At 41.5% G+C, this 23,549-nt stretch overlaps 1 protein-coding gene and 1 long non-coding RNA gene across 2 annotated transcripts in view; one reads left to right on the top strand and one right to left on the bottom strand.

Annotated features, from left to right (window-relative positions):
• Positions 1-5,207, bottom strand: part of LOC144272207 (uncharacterized) — a 35,643-nt gene extending 30,436 nt beyond the window's left edge. The window contains exon 1 of the long non-coding RNA XR_013347509.1: positions 1,594-5,207. This is a non-coding gene — a long non-coding RNA (uncharacterized LOC144272207). The remainder of the gene's footprint in view (positions 1-1,593) is intronic.
• The window catches only part of ICA1L (islet cell autoantigen 1 like), a 57,611-nt gene extending 34,934 nt beyond the window's left edge, over positions 1-22,677 (top strand). The window contains exons 5-12 of the mRNA XM_077830122.1: positions 1,519-1,717; positions 3,096-3,221; positions 4,962-5,060; positions 5,768-5,853; positions 6,799-6,848; positions 16,656-16,913; positions 18,509-18,607; positions 21,265-22,677. Of these exons, the coding sequence (XP_077686248.1) occupies positions 1,519-1,717; positions 3,096-3,221; positions 4,962-5,060; positions 5,768-5,853; positions 6,799-6,848; positions 16,656-16,913; positions 18,509-18,607; positions 21,265-21,380 (1,033 nt within the window). The 3' untranslated portion in view covers positions 21,381-22,677. The remainder of the gene's footprint in view (positions 1-1,518; positions 1,718-3,095; positions 3,222-4,961; positions 5,061-5,767; positions 5,854-6,798; positions 6,849-16,655; positions 16,914-18,508; positions 18,608-21,264) is intronic.
• The last annotated feature ends 872 nt before the right edge of the window (positions 22,678-23,549 follow it).

Below are 23,549 nucleotides of genomic sequence, written 5' to 3'. Positions count from 1 at the left end.
TCTTATGCTCATCAGAATTTTTATAACATGGGCAAAACAACTTATTTTTCCCTTGCTTCATACTCAGAAATGGCTGAACCGTTTTGGCTGAAACTTTCCAAAAAAATTCAGCTTAAGGCATACACCTGGCATGGGAAATTTGAGTGGTTAGTGTGTTACAAATTTATAAGCAACTGAAAATGTGGTCTTATAATGGAAAGCATTGGACAGCCTTGGTAATATGTGGGTTTGTCACACATGCTTTACGCCAAAGATGTATTTTTTCTCCCATACTCTTTTCTCAAAAAAAATGGTACAACTGTTTTGTTCAAACGTTCCAAAAAAGTCCACCCATAGGCAGAGACCAAACCTGGCAAGTTTCAGTCTGACAGCTGAGAGTTTGGCAAAGTAACAAACAGCTGAAAAAGGGCCTTTAGAACAGAGTTGCTTAGGCAGTGTTAAATCGTAACTGTTAGGCAGTCAAGTTATAAATGCCCACTTTCAGCCAGCTGGAGGTTGAAGACATTTTTAACACTACTGCTGCTAGTGTGCAGAAACATACACCCATGCTATCAGGACCAGAACCTTCACCTGCTTGTCTAGTATGTGATGCCAAGAGCACAACATTACTCATTACTATTGTATGATATCTTAATTCTCTTTGTGTACGGAAACCTGGGAATTCCAAATGAATACTACATGAATGCATCCTTTCTGGTCCTGGAGGCTTGCTATATTTCGTTTAAGTTAATTACGACTATTCTCTTTCCTAAATGTTAGCGTTTGTAGTGTCTGACCACTTTGGGGTAAGAGTACGCTGCAGCCACACATTTGAATGGCAGCTTGTGTAGATGTACTCTTGCTAGCTTTTTTCTATCTAACTCACTAAATATAGAACTGAGGATGCAGCAGCATGGGCTTCAGCATAGGCTGTACAAGCGGGTATGTACTCAGGAGGGTCAGATGGGTTTGTACAACTAGACCGGGGGTAATCAATTATTTTTTGTCAAGGTCCAAATTTCTTGGTTCAGGTATAATCAAGGTCCAGACTCTAGAGAAAGTAATACAAAGATAACAACAATAATGATAATAATAATAATAAGTAAATAAAAAGATTTCTTGGTCTGTTCAAAAACATCTGATGGTCCGAATTTGGCGCATAGTCCAGCTGTTGACTACCCCTGAGCTAGAGTATGGCTAGCATGCGTACTTCTACATGAGCTGCAAATTACACTTGTGGCTGCAATGTAGTCATGTACCCTATGTCTTATCCTGCAAAATGGCAAGCTCCATTCACTTCAGAGGGCATCTAGCATCTTACAGGAGGTGGTCAGCATCTTTCAGAGTCAGGCCCTATGAGGCGTTTTCTACATGCAAGAAAGAATTCACCACAACATATAGTAACACATACACAAAAATTGTAGCTTGTCTCCTACTGGAATTCACTCTTCGTTTCCTCCCAGCTCTCCCCCCACAACCTAATATGTATTTGCATTTGGCTTATAACCCATTCTACTTGTTCCTTTCTTTTACCTCCAGGGTAGCCCTTTGTACCCCCTTGTCTCGCCTTGGGCAGGAATTGGCAACATTCAGTCACAGGGCTGTGTCTGATACCTTGTTAACAATTGATCGTATGGAGCAGGCCCGCATAGAATACAGAGGGGCCTTGCTGTGGATGAAGGATGTGTCCCAAGAACTGGATCCTGACACCTGCAAGCAAATGGAGAAGTTCAGAAAAGTATTTATTTCCTTCTTGTTGCCAGCAATGGGTGCAGTTGAACACGGTTTAGTTGCAAATGTAGAGAAGGACAAATCAAGTACAGTAACATTTCAGCTGTGGGGAGCCTAGCAGCTCACCGAGGCTCCCAGGAACTGCCTGGACTCCAGGCACAGGGCTCACGGCTGGGTGTGTCTGGCCACCACAGCCTTGTCTTTTATACTAGGATGCACCAGGAGGATTTTTTAAGTTTTCTTAGTAGAGACATGTCTTGAGTATTTGATTACAGTAAATCATGTGGTCACACAACACAAGGCAATGTGACTCACTGATTATAAAATACAGTAATTGAAAAAACTGTACTTGTTATAATTGTCAGTAATTTAAATAACATTTTGTATTGCTGAACAAAACAGAGTACTGTATGATCTTCATTATAATACAGAGGTCCCATTTTGGTTAAGAACCCTCCTCCTGTAAGGGTAACAGAAGACAGATCACCTCCCTTGACAAGCAAAGTTTGCCTCATCATCTCCACCAATTCCTGTTGGTGGTGGTTTTGCTACTGCAGCTGTATATATTACTGGAGCTGATGTTGCTTCTCTTGTTATTTCTGCTGCTGTTCCTCTTACCACTTCATCAGGTTCTTTTGTTCCACATTGTTAGTGTACACATATTCTCCTTCTTGCTTTAAAATCCCTGACACTACATGTAACCTGCTGAAGTAAGTCAGAAAAGATAAAATTAAAAAAAAAATTCATTTGATTATTGAAGCAGAAGAAGGTGCTTATCAGCAAAAATCAGAGCACATTACCATAAACAAAAAATATATATCATAAAGATTTCCCAACTCAGGTGTAGCACCTTGCCTTCCTCATTCTAGCCTCCCTGCAACTATTCTTTTAGCACTTGACCAAAGAGAGGGGTGAAGGGAAGTCAGACTCCTTACTTACTACAAACCAGATATCGCCCCTGTATGCAGTCACAAGACCAGATTGTAGTGTATTCCTGCAAGAGGGCAATTAAAGGTGCTGTGGGCACTGTAATTCTGAATTTCCTGAGTGTTTATCTGAATGTTATGTCAACTTTAACATTACTTTCTTGCATATAAACAGGATATTTTTTCCTTTTGGAAGTGACAAGACCATAATTAGCAGCTAATTTATAGGGCTTTTGACATTTGATTATAAATTCTTTAGGGCAGGGACAATCTCTACAGTATGTGTGCATGTGCAATACCTATACAATGGGGCCTACAAATTACTCCTACAGACGCTCCAGGACAAGACTGCTGTACATACTAGGACTGTGAAACATTTTCAGGAGTTCTTTTCTGCAACACACATACATACCTATGATCTCCTTTTGCTATTATGTATTTCAACTTTCATGGTTCTAGGTGCAGACGCAAGTGAAAAATACCAAAGCCCAATTTGACAAGTTGAAAATGGATGTCTGTCAGAAGGTGGATCTACTGGGAGCTAGTCGCTGCAATATGTTGTCTCATTACCTTGCTATCTATCAGGTATCTATGTTAGATTTGCAGAATGCCTTACACTGGACATTTGAAGGGAAAATAACTTTTTGATATAATGTGGGAGAATGAAGTTGTTAAACCAGAGCACAAAAGTGAACAAGATCTTATAAGCAGCAATGTACTGGTGATAGCAACTTCTCTTCTGATATTTACAGGACGTAGTTGATGGCCAATATCTCCATTGTGAAGGAAGCATTTGAATACACACACTGATTAATTTATAAATACTGTGATTATGTTTTGAAATACATAGCAGACTTGGACAGACAATGCTTTAGCACCTTCCTTTGGGATTTCTTGGAAGAATTTCTATTTATAAGAGGCTTTGTTGTATTCCAGTTTTAGAGAGTAAATGCATGCAGTTACATCAACATGAAGCTGAAGCAATGCTGTGGTGGATCAAGCTCAATAAGTTTGTGATCCATCCAACCTACCAGTGTCCATTGTCCTCATTTCAGGGCTTTTTGAATTTTAGCAACATCTGGAGAGAACTCCTTAATGAGCTGAAAATAGGAGAGAAGGGAATGGAAACTAGAAATATGTATTGAAGAAATGCATTTAGGTGGAAACAGATATATGCTATATAAAGATGGGAGTCTTAGTTCTAATTAACAGGACTTTTTTTTAAGGCAAATGTTGCCATTGATGTTGTATAGGCATTTTCTCACTGTGTCCCTAAAGTTACTGTAACAGTCTCCACAGATTCAGCTATCAAAATAGAGCCTCTAACCAAAGAGCTTGCGCTTCCATGCAAAGCCTAACTGAGCAGAAGTACTGCCTAGATTCTGTTGCTCAGCTGTGTTTATTTTCTGCCACCTGCAGTGCTGCCGACACTCTCAGAACTCCCAACCCTAATTCTCCATCCTGCCTTCCTACCTGAAGTGAACCCAAAAGGCTTTGCTCATCATTCGTCATGGGAGCAGCTCTTAAAGCCTTCTGGATGGATTACAATGGCCCCTGGACAAGAGAACCAGTTCAAGTTATAAGAATGAACCTGATGCTTGAAATAAACTGAACCCAAACAATTTTTTCCTGGTTTGGATAAATCTTCCCCCATCCCATATCAATCCTTTTCACTGCTACACTCTAACTCCACAGGCTGAAAAATCAGTGAGTCTTGAGTCCCTCCTGTCCAGCCCTAGGTTACTGCTCTCTGCAAATGTGCTGGCACTTGAGCGTTTCACAAGCAAGCATGCTTCTGGCAGGAACCCTCAAAATGGAGAATCTTGCACATTTTTGGGCTTCTTGTTAAGAGGAGAGTGTCCATATTAATATATATTTTCATCCTTGTTTAAATAAAAAAAATGGCAGAAGGGGTTTTGCAAAATTGTTCCAAAAGATATCGTGGACAGAGAGAAATCCTCCTTTCCAATCTTTCTCTCAACAGAAGATTCTGTGCTCCTCCTCCTAGCGAACTTTTCTATTTTCTCTATGTCCAGTCCTCTCCACAGCAATATCTGGAAGAAAAGCCTGTAGTTTCAGCAGCAATTCTTCCCTCTGTGGAACATACAAAGTCCTATGAACAGATGGCTGGGAGTATAGAGTTACACGTTTCCATCTTGAAACAGCCTTTACACATCATTCTTACTGAAATGAGAGATTCAGGATTGGGAAGAACTCCCAATTTGTTTAGAAATTGCTTATGTCAAAGGAGACAGGAAAATAATGATAGAAATAGCTGTCAGAAGTAAGCCTGTGTAATATCTCCTTTGACTTTTTCCTTCTCAGATAACCCTTTTGCACTTCTGCAAGAAGACAGCAGGACTGATGTCCAAAATCCATGAGGAGTTCATAGGTGTCCACCCATATCACTGTGTTGCACTTGAGGTGAAGTTTTCATGTTATTTCTGTAAGATACAAGGTTCTTGAAAAGAAAATATATTTTTTTTGGAGAAGTAAATTTCAGATTCAAATAATCATTGAAATATATATGTCTAGAATTAAATTACTGACAAGTCTGGCACAAATAAGTCCTTTCCCCATGCTCATTTTGCAAGTTTGTCAAATGGATAAATAAGTTGTTAATTTATCTGATTTTTATTTAAAAAACAAAGCAAAAACAAAAAACCCTGTGGTCACACTTTATATTAAGGTTCTATTTATAAAAATGGAATATATAAGGGGTTAATAAATAAGTGATATTTTAATAAATGGTTAATTATTAGAGTATTATAGAGCCCAACAGATTGCTTATTACTATCCATGACTTATAACTCCGTCTAATGATGTGCTCATAACCATCTATAACACATACTACTCATGTCTGGAACATGCCTAAAATATCTATTAATCAATCTTTATATAAAGTATTACCAAAATTTTAGTGCATCTGTGATATTACAGTGTAACTACAGTCACAGTATCATAAAGTATAACCAGAATTTCTTAATTACAAAAAATGGTTGTTACAATCAGGTAATTGAGAGAAAACTTACTGCTACACAGATTACTGTGTTCAAATCATTAGATTGGAGAGGTGAATTTGTAGATATCATCAGTTCCCTCTCTTAAAATATATTTTTTCCACTTCTCAGCAACCACAGGAGCCTTCCCTAAACAATCCCACTGAAGAACATAAAGAGAAGATAGAGAAAGACACCATCAGTGCAAACCTTGATAAGTAAGCAGGAAGTAAAATTATGTGAAATTGTAGAGGATTAAAAACACATGTTGAACATGTTTGGTGTGGGCATTAGGAAGAGGGTCTCTGCTTCCTAGTATTCATAAATAATAATATATACACTTACTTTCTTCTCCAGCTTGCATTTTATAACCCTTTTCATTCTTTTTCCACTTTGGCATTTTCTTGATATTTTTATTTCTGTTTTTTTTTCCCCCTCCACCAAAAACAACATCTCACCTTGTTAGGTTAAAATAATTGTTTGTAGTCAGTGTTCTTAGCAAGATTAGACCTTCTTTGATGATAACTTGTTTATTAATTTATATATGTTAAACAAAAAATGTTACAACTTTGCCAAAGTTACACAATTGTTTATAAGAAATGTGTCAATGTGTAACATGTTTTAGAACCTATTGCCATCTTAATAAAAACAAAACAGATATAGTAAATAGATATTAGCTCATATGAGTTACTCTCTATATATCTGTCAATACCATTTTCTCACTTCATTGTCTTGATCAGTTTCCATTACCTTACGTTCACCAAGCACAGAGAATTTAATTTAAAAAGGAAAAATACAAAATGAACACAGGCCAGGATGGTCTGAAAATGACTGCCTAATGTTAGGCTTCTAAATCAATAGTTAGGCACTTAATAAATGGTGTAGTTTATAGAAGTGCTGAACACTTATTGGGAATTAAGGGAATTCAGTCTTTTCAAGATTTGGCTTTAGCCGTATACATTTTGAGACAAGGAGCCAGATTTTCCTCTCACTTATACCAGTCTAAAGCCAGAACTACCTCACTGAAATCGTAAATGTAAAACCAACATTAGCAAGAGGAAAAGTAGGTCTTAATTCTCTCTTTAGTCTTGAGCCACTAACATTTCAACACATCTTGCATCTTAGCCCTCGATCTGACAAATTCTCTTTGGTTTTTGAATCAGGTTAAATTTGTTGGATGAGGAAACTTCTATCCATTTGGAAAGTGAAGCAGGTAAGATATATATTTTTTGGATTTCAGGTAATTTGATTGGGTGACACAAGTAATTAAGTCACTCCAAATTCATGCCTATAAAACCATTAGGTTGCCACACACCAATGTATATTTTATAGTCCTGATCTTGCATACTATATCTTTAAACAGGTTTCAGAGTAGCAGCCGTGTTAGTCTGTATTCGCAAAAAGAAAAGGAGTACTTGTGGCTCCTTAGAGACTAACAAATTTATTTGAGCATAAGCTTTCGTGAGCTAACTATATGCCTGTACAATCTTACTTCAGCGTCCTTGTGCATATACATTATGATACTATTGTTTCCATAGGACTGAAGTCTCATTCAGTACATATGATGGACTGTGCTCTAGGGATGGAGTTCCCTAGGTTTATAAAAAAGCAATGCAAAAACCAGATATTCCATCATATGTAATGCGATCATAGCGACATCCAGAGGGGTCATCTGAAGGATGAGGACCCCAAATTTCAGCTAGACACTGCCTCCAGCTTCTGGGGCATCTGGTCACAGGCACATCAGTTATAGCTCATGCCAGACTGAGCATGAGATGCCTCCAAGCATGGTTCAGTTTACAGATGGAACAGAGAACATAAACAAGCTACTACTGATGCCCAGCAAAATCAAACAATCCTGAATTGGTGGAAAGACCCAATAAATGTCTGCACGGGAATCCTGTTTGTTCAGCCTGCCCCTGACTACTGATGCATCCCTCATAGGATTTGGCTCACATCTCAGCAATCGCACAGTGCAGGGCAAATGGTCTCCATCTGAGACATGCCTTCACATCAACCAGCTCAAACTCGGAGTGGTCAGGGAATACGTGTGCTCACTTCATCCCGCTGATCAGAGGCATGCACACAGAAGTCATGATGGACAATATGGCCTGCATGTATTACATAAACGAACAAGGAGGGGCTAGATGACCCTCCCTGTGCATGGAAGCACGAAAGCTATGGAACTGGTGCATTTCCCACAATGTCAGATTATCAGCAGCCTACCTACTGGGAGTGCACAACACGACAGCAGACAGTCTCAGTCACAAATTTCCACATGACCATGAATGGGGGCAATGGGAGACACAGACAATAGACCTGTCTGCCACTTACCAAAACAAGAAATGTCCACAGTACTGCTTCAGAGTGGGGATTGGACAACACTCCCTGGGCGACTTTCTCCTCCTCTTATGAGACAAGGGCCTTCTTTACACCTTTCCCCCATTCCCTGTGAAAGTCCTCTTGAAAATAAAAAGCAAACATCATACTGACTGCTCCTGGCTGGCCCAGAAATGGTATCCTTACCTGTCACAACAAGTGCTATGTCCACCGATGACTCTACTTACAGGTAGTAAGGTACTCAGTTTTCTCCGACACGACTACTAAGAGGTTTCTCAAAGGCATAGTGAACCTCTTTCCTCAACCCAGGCTTCCTGCCCCACAATGGGATCTCAACCTAGTACTAACCAGACCGCCGTTTGAACCCATGGCCACTTGTCCTTTAACTCACATCTCCATGAAGACAGCGTTCCTGATTGCCATCACCTTGACAAGAAGGATAAGGGAAATAGGGACTCGGATGGCGTACAACCCTTTACAGTTTTCTTCCCTGACAAAGTCATGCTTAGACCACATCCGAAGTTCATTCCCAAGATGACTTCCGCACTTCACATGAACCAACTCATTCACCTTCCAACCTTTTATCCCAAACCTCATCAGGATATTAGGAAAACCATATTGACCTTCTATTTGGACATGACAAGAGTTTTTAGAAAATCTCAGAGACTCTTCCTCTCCATAGAATCATAGAATATCAGGGTTGGAAGGGACCTCAGGAGGTCATCTAGTCCAACCCCCTGCTCAAAGCAGGACCAATCCCCAATTAAATCATCCCAGCCAGGGCTTTGTCAAGCCTGACCTTAAAAACTTCTAAGGAAGGAGATTCTACCACCTCCCTAGGTAACGCATTCCAGTGTTTCACCACCCTCCTAGTGAAAAAGTTTTTCCTAATATCCAACCTAAACCTCCCCCACTGCAACTTGAGACCATTACTCCTTGTCCTGTCCTCTTCTACCACTGAGAATAGTCTAGAACCATCCTCTCTGGAACCACCTCTCAGGTAGTTGAAAGCAGCTATCAAATCCCCCCTCATTCTTCTCTTCTGCAGACTAAACAATCCCAGTTCCCTCAGCCTCTCCTCATAAGTCATGTGTTCCAGACCCCTAATCATTTTTGTTGCCCTTCGCTGGACTCTCTCCAATTTATCCACATCCTTCTTGTAGTGGGGGCCCAAAACTGGACACAGTACTCCAGATGAGGCCTCACCAATGTCGAATAGAGGGGGACGATCACGTCCCTCAATCTGCTCGCTATGCCCCTACTTATACATCCCAAAATGCCATTGGCCTTCTTGGCAACAAGGGCACACTGTTGACTCATACCCAGCTTCTCGTCCACTGTCACCCCTAGGTCCTTTTCTACAGAACTGCTGCCGAGCCATTCGGTCCCTAGTCTGTAGCTGTGCATTGGGTTCTTTCGTCCTAAGTGCAGGACCCTGCACTTATCCTTATTGAACCTCATCAGATTTCTTTTGGCCCAATCCTCCAATTTGTCTAGGTCCCTCTGTATCCTATCCCTGCCCTCCAGCGTATCTACCACTCCTCCCAGTTTAGTATCATCCGCAAATTTGCTGAGAGTGCAATCCACACCATCCTCCAGATCATTTATGAAGATATTGAACAAAACCGGCCCCAGGACCGACCCCTGGGGCACTCCACTTGACACCGGCTGCCTACTAGACATGGAGCCATTGATCACTACCCGTTGAGCCTGACAATCTAGCCAACTTTCCATTGCAGATAGGCACAGCGATTTCAGCTCAAGAACTCTCCAAATGGGTCTTGAACTGTATCAAACTCTGTTACCAGATTTGCAGTGTAACACCCCCATCTTCGATACTTTCACACTCTGTGAGATTGGTCTCTTCATCCATTGCCTTCTCCAAGGGTATCCCTAGATCAGAAATCTGCAGAGCAGCTACCTGGGCATCTGCACATACCTTTACAGAGCACTATGCCATCCTGGGGGACTCTGCTGCAAACGCCAGATTTGGTGCCATGGTGCTATTATCTATAATAGACTCAACTCAGAAGCCCCAGCCTCCAGTGCGGTGTACTGCTTGGGAGTCACCTACAGTGGAGCTCCCATAGGGACACTACTCAAAGAAGAAGAGGAAGTTACTCACCTTGTACAGTAACAATGGATCTTCAAGATGTGTCCTCCTAAGGATGCCCCATGACCCACCCTCCTCCCCTCTGCTTTGGAGTTCTTGTCAATGACTCTGCAGTATGGAAGGAACTGAGGACGGTTCACACACGCAGCACTGGCTAGTCTCATGGCAGAGCATGATGGGGTGGCACATGCTCAGGCTGAACGGACACTGCTACCCAAGTTCTCTGATCAGCAGCGCAGGGATGCAGATACATCTACAGCGGAGCACCCATCAGGACACTCAAAGAACTATCGTTACTGCATAAGGTGAGTAACTTCCTCATCCAAGACTGACTATTGCCAGTCTTGGATCAGGGTAATTTGCAGTCCCTGTGTCTGATCCTCTTCTTACACTGCTATAAACGAGGAGTAACTCCATTAAAGTTAGTGGAGATACAGTGGAGTAGAACAGGTATAGAGAAGAATCTGACTTTTGGTTTTCACCTGATCCATACTTGGGAAGAAGATTGAGAAAACACTTAAGTTTCTATTCTTACTTTTAACAGCAGCTAATAGAAAGCTGCTCAGAGGATTGGAACATTTGCAGTAGTCCCACTGGAGATGGATTAGAAGGAAATTGAGGAAGCCAAAAGCACTAAACACAGTTTATTCTATGGTTGTAGATACAAAGGAATTTATTCTTTGGTTATTATAAACTCCATATGTGGTATAAATCTCAATGTAGAGCTCTTTCTAAAATTGTATGAGAAGGCCCTAACCAATAGCTTCTGCAGATCAATCTAAATTGTTTCTATTAAATAGCTGCATAGATTACATATTGGTACTCCATCTTTAAAAATAAATCTCCCACTCTTACTGGAGGGGAAGCCACTACTTTCGCAAGCAACAAAAACAATGTTTTTCACTCCATTCATATATTTCCTGTTTTTTGTTTATTTTTTAAGTAAATATAAGGTGCTTCTTAAAAGGGGGAGTACCACTCCAAAGTGTGAAATCTGCCTTGGGTGTGTGCGTGCGCACGTTGAGGGGGAGAATAGAGGAGCAATACCATGCCCATTGTATTATGTAGGCCTCTGGGTACAGCTGTTGGGGAAGGCTGTGGACAGAGAGGATACATAGTAAGGACACTGGAAAAATGGGCAAAAGAATGTGTTTTTCCCTAATCTCATTCTGGGGAAGGGTTGAACTATTTTTGATGGAATTTTCCCAAAAGGCTCAGGCTGAGGCAGACATGTAGCCTGGGAAATTTCAGCCTGAACAATTAAAATTTGGCAAAGTTATAAGGAACTGAAAACAGTGTTACAATGGGAAGTGTTGAACTACCTGAACCCGCCATGATAATTGTTTTTTGTTTGTTTTTTAAATAAATGTAGGTGCTTCTTAAAGAGGGACATATTCTTTATTCCAAAGGGTGAAATCCACCTGGGGGGCGAGGGGGATAGAGGGAAAATATCTATATTTGCCTAATATAAAACAAAACGAAACTGATGGGTACAGAAAATATTGTTATTATTTAAGAGGATATTGCGAAACAGTGGAGACTAAAAATCAAATCAATCAATATCCTTTTTAAGGACACTATGAAGATGTAAAGTTCATTTTTTTTAATGTAGGATAATAATAACCTTCTCTACAGTGGACTATTTACTGTCTAAATTTTATATATGAACTTTTTAAAAAATAAAAAGTGATTAACTGGATCCATTCTTCCGGGAATTTAATCTGTGCTGCTGTTCTCTAGACATAGGCCTTCTCCCCCCGGTTTTATTCTGTGACAGAAGACAAAAAATTTCGGATGAGCAAGCTTTATGAATCTAAGCTTTTTAGCCATGAGAAAGTTAAGAAATCTCAGTATATGGAGCAAGTTAACATCAAATTAAACACTTTTTTTTAAATTGTCTAATTTTTGTGAAAGCTTATTTTTAAGACCCTTTTACAGAATGATCAGCTCTTTGTGGTGGTGTCGTGGGATCAGTCATAGTAAAAAAAAAAAAGTCCTAGATTAAAAAAAAATAGTTAAAAGTGCAGCATCAGGATGTCCTTAATTAGAAATACACATACAAACTTACATCCCACCTCTCTACCTGAGATCAATCATAGAATATCAGGGTTGGAAGGGACCTCAGGAGGTCATCTAGTCCAACCCCCTGCTCAAAGCAGGACCAATCCCCAATTAAATCATCCCAGCCAGGGCTTTGTCAAGCCTGACCTTAAAAACTTCTAAGGAAGGAGATTCTACCACCTCCCTAGGTAACGCATTCCAGTGTTTCACCACCCTCCTAGTGAAAAAGTTTTTCCTAATATCCAACCTAAACCTCCCCCACTGCAACTTGAGACCATTACTCCTTGTCCTGTCCTCTTCTACCACTGAGAATAGTCTAGAACCATCCTCTCTGGAACCACCTCTCAGGTAGTTGAAAGCAGCTATCAAATCCCCCCTCATTCTTCTCTTCTGCAGACTAAACAATCCCAGTTCCCTCAGCCTCTCCTCATAAGTCATGTGTTCCAGACCCCTAATCATTTTTGTTGCCCTTCGCTGGACTCTCTCCAATTTATCCACATCCTTCTTGTAGTGGGGGCCCAAAACTGGACACAGTACTCCAGATGAGGCCTCACCAATGTCGAATAGAGGGGAACGATCACGTCCCTCAATCTGCTCGCTATGCCCCTACTTATACGTCCCAAAATGCCATTGGCCTTCTTGGCAACAAGGGCACACTGCTGACTCATATCCAGCTTCTCGTCCACTGTCACCCCTAGGTCCTTTTCCGCAGAACTGCTGCCTAGCCATTCGGTCCCTAGTCTGTAGCTGTGCATTGGGTTCTTCCTTCCTAAGTGCAGGACCCTGCACTTATCCTTATTGAACCTCATCAAATTTCTTTTGGCCCAATCCTCCAATTTGTCTCGGTCCCTCTGTAACCTATCCCTGCCCTCCAGCGTATCTACCACTCCTCCCAGTTTAGTATGGCTTAGTGTAGACAACCATATTATACTGAAACAAACATTAAATATGAATTTACATGTGAATTGATAGGATCTTTGCCAAGTAGTGTATGATCCAAAGAGTAGCAGGTAAAGGAACATATATAGTAGAATCTAAGAGTCACAAATTGACCAGTCAACCACAAACCTCATTTGGAACCTGAAGTATGCAGTGAGGCAACAGCAAAGATCAAAAAACAAAACAAAAACAAGGATAAAGCAGTGCAGTACTTTGTTAAACGTAAACTACTAAAAAAATAAAGGGAAAGTTAAAAAAAAAGATTTGGCAAGGTAAGGAAACTCTTTCTGTGCTTGTTTCATTTAAATTGAGATGGTTAAAAACAGCATTTTTCTTCTATATTGTAAAGTTTCAAAGCTATGTTGAGTCAATGTTCAGTTGTAAACTTTTGAAAAAACAACCATAACGTTTTGTTCAGAATTATGAACAACCTCCATTCCTGAGGTGTTCATAACTCTGAGGTTCTACTGTAGCGGCAAGTCTGATAATCTCTAGCCCCTGCACTACTCCTCTGCACTTAAATGAAGCTGTCTTACAAGGCCCAGCCATACTGTCTCTAAGGCATTGTCTACACACATGGAATAGCCCCAATTTAGCTGTCTCTGTAGCTGCACCAGTGAGTTGACTCCTAAGTGTAGGCAAGGGCAAGCCAGCCAGCCTTAGGATGGATTGAGCTAATCGTGGTTTATATGGCCCTCAATTAGTGAAATGGGTACAAACTCGAGCTTGCCCTTGTATGAACATGAGTGTCAACACCCCTGTATCTACACAGTTTGTTGAATCAGGGCAATTCCCGTGTATAGAAAAAGACCTAAGAAGTTCCTGTTTTTTCAGCCAAATAAAGACCTACCTTGTTCACTGACCTGCTTCGTTCACTTAAAAGTTTCTCAAGAGAGACAAACAATTAAGGCAACTAAGTAGTCATAGGGAGAAAAGTAAAGTTTGGTCATGGATTAGAAACTAAGAAATGTTCAATTCTCAACATGAAAGTAGGTTAAAAGTGGGATAACTCCAAGGATCCATATTGGGATGAATAGTGTTGAATATATTTATTTATAATCTGGAAAAGGGAACAGACAGTGCAGTCAACAATTGCAGATGATAATTATTTAGGTTAGTCAAAACAAGGAAGGACTCAGGAACTTTAGAGAGACCCAATAAAGTCAGTCAACTGGGCAACACTGTGGCATAAAAATTGAGCATAGATAAGTGAAAGAGAATGCACAGTGGAGAATGGCCAGGCCAAATTTCAAAGTTCTCCCACACACAAGTGACCCTTTTTGATACAGGGGGGAAAAAAATCTCATTATGGAGGGCTTGAATATTTATTCTAAAGCCAACACTCACTAAGTCTCTTCCTAAAAGCCCTCAATTCCTCAGGCTACTTATTCAAACAAGGTTTATAATGCAAAATAAACACCCATGTTCTGCAACAATTCCTTGGGGGAGTCCAAAGCACTAGTCTCCTACCAGCAACAACCTTCCTAGGAGACTACCTGCCTTTTATGTGCTTTTGAGAACTAGGTGTAGTTGTTTTCCCTCCTTTCCTTGACTGCCCTTTCCTCTGCATCCTATATTTCTACCTCCCAGAGAAGTATTGCCTCCTTTCATTAGGGAAGCTGGGATGTGGTGTAACATGACCACAGAGACCCCATTCTGGGTGCTGAAGAGTCTCACAGAAAGGAACAATTTGAATTACTCTCACACATTGCTGGGTTATAAATTAATTGTAGTTGTTCAGGAAGAGATCTCTACTCACTTTGGACTGCTCAATGAAAATACCTCATTGACCTGTTGTAAAAAATGCAGAAGGATATTAGGATGTATTAAAAAGGAGAGAAAATACACACAATAGCAGTATACTATTTTCAGTAAGTCAATAGCACATAGTCACCTTGAATACCCTGTTCAGTTCTGGGTATATGTGTGGTGTTATTTTAAAGACAAGGTGTCACCGTGTTTCAGTGGGTCACAGCTGAGGATACCAGATTCAGGACAAACTTCTGAGAAACAGGGCAGACTTACCCCAGACTTGTGGTTGTTATTCAACCATAAGATATACCTTGCTAGTAACAAAAGTAAACTTCTGGCTCATCACACTGTTTAACAAGAAGTCAAAAATGCAGACACCTTAGGCATTTCAGCACTTATTTCACCACCCAGACACTAGACTTAATGATGAGTGGTTATTGAAAACCAGTTTAATCAAAGTAAAGGTTCTTCTGATCCCAAGAAATCAGCCACAAAGTCAGGTTAGTATGTAACTCAGCTCTTACCCAATAATCACACTGCTGCCTATCCTTTAGTAACTAAAATCTAACCGTTTATTTATAAGAGAAAAGAAAGAGAGAGAGTTACAATGGTTAAGGAAATCACATGAATGCAAGTGATTGCACATTTCTTATATCAGGTTTGAAGCAGTGGTGGAATAAACTGCTAGTTTGCAGAAGTCTCTCTGGAAAATATACGCACCAACTTTCCCTGGTGCCGTTGGGTGCTCGTGCCCCCCCGGCCCTGCCCCGACTCCACCCCTTCCCCGCCCCCATTCCAACCCCTCCCCAAAACCCCACCCCAGCCCCGCCTCTTCCCTGAGAGCACCATGTTCCCCCTCTTCCCCCCTCCCTCCCATTGCTTGGCATGTGAAACAGCTGTTTTGTGGCAGCAAGGGCTAGGAGGAAGGGGGGAGAAATGGAGTGGTGGCACGCTCAGGGGAGGAGATGGAGCGGAGGCGAGCTGGGGCGGGACGGCAGGGTGGGGAGCTGCTGGTGGCTGCAGAGGATCCACCAATTTTTCCCCATGGGTCCTCCAGCCCTGGAACACCCACAGAATTGGCACCTATGCTGGAAAGTAGCCAAACACCTTGAGGGGTCATCAGTCCTTGTTTAGAGCTTCCTTGTTAGAAGTCCAGTCCAAAGAAGTGAAACAGATGTTTCCAGGGTCTTTATACCCTTTCCCATGTGGATGAAATTTCATTGTCCCAAACAAAGCCCACAGCACAGCTTGTGGAAAAGTACAGGCACAAGATGGAATCCAAGGTCACATGAGCAAGTCACATGCCCTTACATGGCTTTGACTCACAGGAGCAGCCACTGCCCACTTGGAGTCTCAGGCATCCACAGGAAGGCCACGTGTATACTAGCACTTATGTCTGCAAAATTTGTGTCGCTCAGGGGTGTTAAACCCCCACCACCACCCTGAGTGACATAAGTTCTGGGGGCATAAGCGCTCATGTACACAGTACTATATTGGTGGGAGAGTATGTCCCACCAACATAGCTACCACCCTTTATGACCCACTAACTTCAGTAAAACCACATGCAGATGTGAGGGTCTATCTTGTTATCTTGTCTTCCATGCAATATGAATTCATATTTTGGGCCACATCCTGCTTTCAATAACGGAAGTATAAGTCAGAGTGAACTTATGGGTACATAGTTGTAAGAGCAGAATATGACCCTTCATTTGATATAAAAAAAATTAGCAGGAATTTAGTAATCATAAAGACCACAGTCTATGCTATTATTTTCTCAAAAAATGCTCTTCCCACTTATTTTCTTTCCTCCTTCAGTTTCAAGCAATCTGCTGGTAGATTCTTTGGAAGGAGAAGATTTTGACAAAGAGCTGTCATTCCCGGATAACATACTGAGTCCCTATTCTGCAAGTGCTGGAGAGATCGTCCAGGAATGTCAAAATGTGTTTGGGAGTCCTCATACCAGTCTCCTTTCACAGAATCCTGCTACAGATTCAGAACCTCTGCCTAGTTCATCTGGATTCCTACCTTCACAGCTCTTTGACCTTGGCCTTCATGCTGCTGGAAGCTTCAGTAGTAAGCATCTGAAATACTCAAACTATAGATATCTTTTTTATGTTTGTACAAAAGGCCAGGTGCTTCTTCCATTTGACAATACTGGCAAAACTTCCATAGAAAAAAATTGGGTGCAAAGATATTAGGGACTAAAAAGAACATTCTTGCAGTAATGATATTGCAGTAGAGGTTGGGCAAGTACTGCTGTGATGAAGCTCAGAATATTAACTAATCCAGCCAGGAAATCTGTAAATCATCACCCTTTCCAATAACAAAATTTTGCTTCTTTCCAAAAATAGTGTGCTTACCGTCTGGCAATTTATAGACATAACCAAAATCTATTAATTCAGATTTGGAAACATGTAGCTCTGCAATTTATTAAGGTAGGTCTTGATCTTCCAACCTTATGTGAATAGCCCTCATGATGCCAATGGGACTGCTTACATGAAAAAGGATTATTTATGTGGGTAAAACTTGCACAAGTCCTGAATTTGTCATGTATACAATAGTGCTTTTGAATCCACAAAATATGAGCGAAATCTGCTAACTTGATAGCACATGTTGAGAAAAATCTCCACTGTCCTTACTTTTGGTGACCACACACTCTATCTATAAAATACACACAGTTTAGACATTTTAAATATTTATATTTTCTGCCTTTTATTTCTACCGTTTTATAATATAGTAAAAAATGTCAGATACAGACTTTGAACTGAACTGTTGAGTCTGAGTTACCCTAGAATTTCCAATTTCTTCTAGAAAATTCAACGAAAATGTTGGGGCAAATTCTGTGTTCAGTTACACAAAAGTGTAAATCCAGATTACCTTCAGTTTATCTTGGTTTACACTTGTGTAACCAAGAACAGAAATAGCAGTATGATATATACTTTGGGAATATTAAGTATCACACTGTAGCATGTTTGCAACTGTGGGACATCCAGAACTCTCCTAAAAAGTGGGAGGGGATTACTGTTGATACATTTAACATTTTGTAGGTGGTTAATATATCCTTAGGCTATCCAAAGCAAAAAGTCTGAATCCTATCAGCGTTAGTGCAAGTTCATAGTTCATTGCATTTACCACAACATAATCAGTGTTCTCAGCGGCGTATTAATGCCTAGGCCGACAAGGCCTAGGCCTGGGGCGGCAAATTTATAATAGCAGCCAGAGGCTGCTTCCCCCAGCACCGGTTCGTGCCCTCTGCTCCTGGCCCCGCCCAACTCCACCCCTTCCCCGCCCCCTCCCTGCCCCATTGGTACCCTTTCCCAAATCCCCGCCCCCTCTCCTGAGCGCACTGTGTTCCCTCCCTCTTCCCCTCCTTTGCAAACCTGTTTTGCCCACAAGCACTGGTAGGGAGCAGGGAGAAACAGGACCCGGCTGCGCGCTCAGAATAGGAGGTGGAGGCGAAGTGCAGGTGAGCTGGGGCAGGGAGCTGCTCGCAGGTGGGGGTGGGGGAGGGCACGGCAACGGCAATTATTTCAGGGCCTAGAGGCAACAAAATCATTAATCTGCCACTGAGTGTTCTATGTGGGATCTATATGTTGCACTCAAATGATGTTTTACAATATCTTTGGTATGTGGTTGTTGCTCGGTAATCCATTACTTTTTCCTCTAAGGCTGGACATCTCACTCAGAATCTGTGCAGTCTCTTACCCACTCACTGCCTGGTAATCAGCCATTCCCTTCACACAGCACTCCAAAGATACCACCAACATGTAAGTTATTTCTGTATCTTTGCAGAAGCGAGGTTTCTTCATAAGCAGTGTTTCATATGTAACATTTTTGGTTTATTATTGCAAACAGAATACTTTGCTGGGGAGAGACAAGATAACTCTGAAAGTAGCAATATGTTTGTCCACATCTCTCAGTACTGAGCAGTTAAAATAGAACCTGGATATTTATTTTAGCAGATGGATCTGTGAACACTATCCTTCTGTACTTTATTTCAAGGTTGGATGCTAGTATCTTCCAGCAAAGACTGTAGCATCATATCAATACCAGCTCACCAGTAACTAATGTAAACACTTTCAAAATGGGATTGGAATTTGGGGGTCTGACTTGTAAAAGATACTGTACACTTATGGTCATATTTTCAGTAATTTACTGGCTATATCAACCAGTGTCTTGCTGTCAGCAGATGTAGAGTCCAAAGTAACTTGGAGAGCTGAGAGTCTATACAGCAACTGCAGTGCATGTGCTGGTGTATAACAAACCCTTCTCAGTTTCATGTGTCTGCATGTTTCGCTTGATCCAGAGAATTTACATGCTGTTTACAGTGAGAAGATTTAATCCAACCAGAGAGCAAGAAGGGAGCTTTCTTCAATAGGGATGATATAATTTTTACTACTGTTTTATTTGAAATTAATGCTTACATAACCAGAGTTAATTTTTTTTAAATGAAGTTATAAATACCTTATATATAATAATGTTCCAGTGTTTCACTAAATTTATAAAACCCACAGAGTTTTGATTTAAAAAACAAAACAAAAAACGTCCGTGGTTGCATCTGTATGCAAATGAAGTGTGCCTTTCACTGTAATACAATTTGAAAGGGAACTAGATTCTACTCCTCAATGTGCATCAGTAAGACTGCTTACTTAAGGTATGTCTTCACTACAGAGTTAACTCAGATGGCAGCCAGGGAGCACCCTGGTTGGCCTACCCCAGATCTGCGTGGCCACACTGCAAAGCCCTACCCAACTATGTCCACTTGATTATGTGCTCATTCGTGCTGTACTCACTGAGGTGAGGGGCTAGGACTTCTGGAAGCAAATCCCATGTGTAAAGCTTCGGACTCACCCCTGCGGCACCTCCTGATGGTAGTCGTTGGGAATTAGCTCGTCCAGCCACTGGAGCACCCTCTACAGGCTGGTGATCCACCTTACTGCTTGCCCCGGGTCCCTTTCTCTGGGGTGCTGCCCCCCTGGCAGTACCCCCACACTCTCAGGTTCTGGGTCTCCCCACCCAGGGAAACCTCCACCCTCTAACCCCACCTCACCTCAGTCTGGGCTACTGCCAGTCCCCACCTAGCCCCTTGGATTGGGGGCAGACTGCAGTGTATATGCCACTCATCACAGGCAAGGGGGTTTTGGAACTGCTGCCTCCGCCTACCCATGGGCTGCCCCACTGCAACCCTGCACCTATTCGGCAAGTAGTCAGGCCTGCAGCCTGAGGCTTTCCAGTCTGGAGCTCCCAGCTCCTCTGGCCCTTCCCCAGCCCTGCTCCAATCTAAGTGTCCTGCTCTGTACCTTACAGCCAGACCCTTCTCCCTCTACAAGCAGAGGGAGACTGACTGGGCTTCTGGCTCACAGCCTCTTATACAGGCCAGCTGGGCCTGATTGCGCTGGCCACAGCTGTGGCTGCTCCCTTAATCAGCCTGGGCTTTTCCCCTACAGCCCCAGCCCTGTCCCAGGGCTGGCCTCAGCCCTGTCAGGGCCAGAGCAGGTAACCACCCTGCTACACCATGGTTTCGTGCTTCAGTAGACTGAGCTTCTCTGTGATTTTTTCCCCAGTGAATTGTTGGAAAACTTGTCTGTCCTTCTGGGCACATGGAGAGAAATGTGGGAATGCATTCTCACAGTCTTGGTACCTGTGATGTCATTATTCTACTGGTTCTCCAAATGCCCATGATGTCTTCCAGGAAAAACAGGGTAGAAAAGACCTGAATTTCTCATGTAAAAAATAAGTAGGGGAAAAAACAAACTTATTTTAGAAAAAAATCAGACCTTTGTGCCTCAGAAGATGCCAAAAATGGCACAAATCTATTTTCTTTCCCCTACTCTCAACATCCAAATGAGATAATCAGATACTATAGCGATGGGCAGCAGGACAGAACACTAAGAAGCACTTGGCATAGGAACAAAACTGGACCTATAATTTTTTTATTTTTCAAGAGGAAAAACAAACACTCTTAGCATATAGTATTTGACGTTTGCCACAGTGACACACTCCAGTAATGTACTGCATATACTTAAGGGGCAGAGAAAAAGTTTGGAGTGGATTTTGTGTCTAAATTTTCATCTTTGCATTATGAACTGTTTTTTGGGGGGATACTAATGAAGGTTTTTGTTTCAGTAACACTTCAAACCATTTTACAGTGCATTTATTGAAAATTAGCTTTCATGCACTTTGTGGAATAGCAGATAAGCTAATAATTTATCTTCATTATCGAATAAGCTGTTCTGAAGTGCTAATGGAGTTGTTAATTTAGTCCAGTTTCTATGGTCTTTGATTCAAGAGAATATATAGCAATTATCCAATTCATTTTACTAAATAAATGTGATAAGGCCAACTTAAATATTTTATTACTTAAAAGGTCTGGTTGGGTCAAAGAGCAGTTCAAGAATGTAATTTTATTTGATATTTTTTCTAGCTATGGCGAGCAGTAACCAAGATATGTCAGCCTGGTTCAGTCTGTTTGCAGACCTGGATCCCCTTTCAAATCCAGATGCCATTGGGCGCTCAGATGATGAACTCCTCAACGCTTGACTACAGTTACCCAATGGGCAAGATCGTATTATGTCTCACGACAGCGGCCTTAAAATACAGAACCTTACTTCCTCATGCTTTTCAAGAGAGGATTTCAGATTCTAATCCAGACATCGAAACAACATCGAAACTGTAATCATAATGTCAGACAGTATAGTCCCAAACTACAGAGAAAGTATTAAGGGTGCTGTGGAGAGCATTAGAGGAAAGTCACTTTATCTTTGATGCCTTGGTTTTATGGCTATTTTCAATGTTGTATGAAAATATGGCGAGCTGTTCAGGATCAACACTGAAAAGGCTCAGTTTCATCAAGACAAAATTACAAGACAAGCAAAGCTAGATCAGACTAGTTACTTTCCTGCATGCCCCTTCCCCCCAAAAAAAGAGTTACCTTACGTCAATGTGAAGATGTTAATTTCCTGAAAATACTTCAGAACAGATAGTACCTTGGCTCTTTCACAGGACCTTCATTAACCCTCAGGAAGATTGTACATCTCAGGCCAGACTCTCTAATCTGGCCAGTTAGAGGCAGGACTAATGGGGAGGGAGCAGAGGTGGTTTTACATTGTCTTTGTGACTTCCTGATCCTGGGGAAAGGCATGGGCACGTTTGGCTCCCAGCACAACTTTGAACAGCCTCAGGGCTACTCTAAATTGCACTAAGCTGCCTGTGGTTCCAAGGGCCAGAGCACAGGAGTACTCCAGTCACATCCACTTTTTACAGGCTATTCCCTCTCTGGTAGGCCAGGAAAGACAGAGCCAGTAGACTAGCTGTGAGAGAGCTGAGAGGATCCCTGGGTACCTGGTTAAACTGGCTTTATAGCCACTTTGCACTGACAGAGCAGCACAAAAGGCCGATACCACAGGCAGGACACAGCCTATTCATTCAATTAGGCCTTAGATAAGAAAGCACAGGCCAAATTCTGCCTTTGTTTGTAACTGCAGGTACTTTAGAGGGGCTGCAGAGGTGGTAATCACAGCTGAAGCTGGCTTACAGTATATGCCATTAGAGTAGCAGTTATTCTAACAAGGAGCCATTTTATTCATCAGTTACAGAAGCTGTAAAACTATAAAGCAGGTAGAGATGCAGAAGAATTACCCAGCTACTCCTCTGTAGAGACAGAATTTTTCATTGTATTGTTAAATAGAATAAGTATTTTGTTAAAAAGGGAACAAGTAGAGCTCACCTCTACATTTTGATCCTTTTAAGAGTGGGAGAGATTTAACACCTCATTACATGATCACCTGCAGCATGTTGGAGAACGCACTCCCCCACATGTACAGTAACTTCTTCTAATTTTTTTTATTTTGAATTATAAATTAAATCTGGTTGGGCAAGTTTGTATCTTTTTATCTTCATGCTGTTTGCATGCTCTTCAGGTTGCTGGGAGCGCTTTACTGTGATTCAACAAGTTTCTTAAAGAGGAGTGTTAACGGATTGGCAGAATTAGGGTATGATGTAAATCTTGTTGTAATTAGGTGAGTGGATGATGTGTGATTCAGGTACATGAGCGTACCTGCCCCCATCCCAGTTTGGCGGTGGTAGGGTCATAACTAAAGCCAGGTACCTGGTGTGGGGTCAGATTAGCCCCAGACAGATGGGGCTGTTCATTAAGACATAACCCTCAAGTTCCCCAAGACTCTTTGCAAGCCACAATGGAGGCCCTAATTTTCTTCTTAGTGCAAGACAAGGGATTCTTGGTACTTGTGACTGACACCCCCCAAATTCTAGCAAATCATGCTACTCTCAGCTCTGGATCACAAAGACACAGCAACAAGGTTGCTGCGGGGGATAGAAGAAACCTCTCTACAAGCCCATTTAACACATTGTTCAAATAGACACTCACTGCTGCACCATGGAAATCTATACTGTATTGCTAAACAGAAATGTCATTTGGACATAAAATATGAAGAAAAGCAAAACCAAAAATTGGTCACGTTCTTTGAAAATGAATGTAGGAATTAATGAGATTCCATGTTAGTGCTTGTCAGGATAAGCAGAAACTTTAGACTGGAGCTCCATTTTGCTTGCAGCAGTTCGTTTTCAGGCTAATATTGAAATACTTCATATAAGTAACTACACCAAGAGGGATGCAAAAAGTTATCTATTACAGATGTGCTTCTGTATCAAAACAAGTCCAAGAGTCTTTGATCTGTAGCAAGGTGCTGG

This window comes from Eretmochelys imbricata, chromosome 11, assembly GCF_965152235.1.
Source record: "Eretmochelys imbricata isolate rEreImb1 chromosome 11, rEreImb1.hap1, whole genome shotgun sequence".
Lineage (NCBI taxonomy): Eukaryota > Metazoa > Chordata > Testudines > Cheloniidae > Eretmochelys > Eretmochelys imbricata.
Note: the sequence above shows the minus strand (reverse complement) of the source record. Positions and strands in the feature narration are given on the sequence as shown.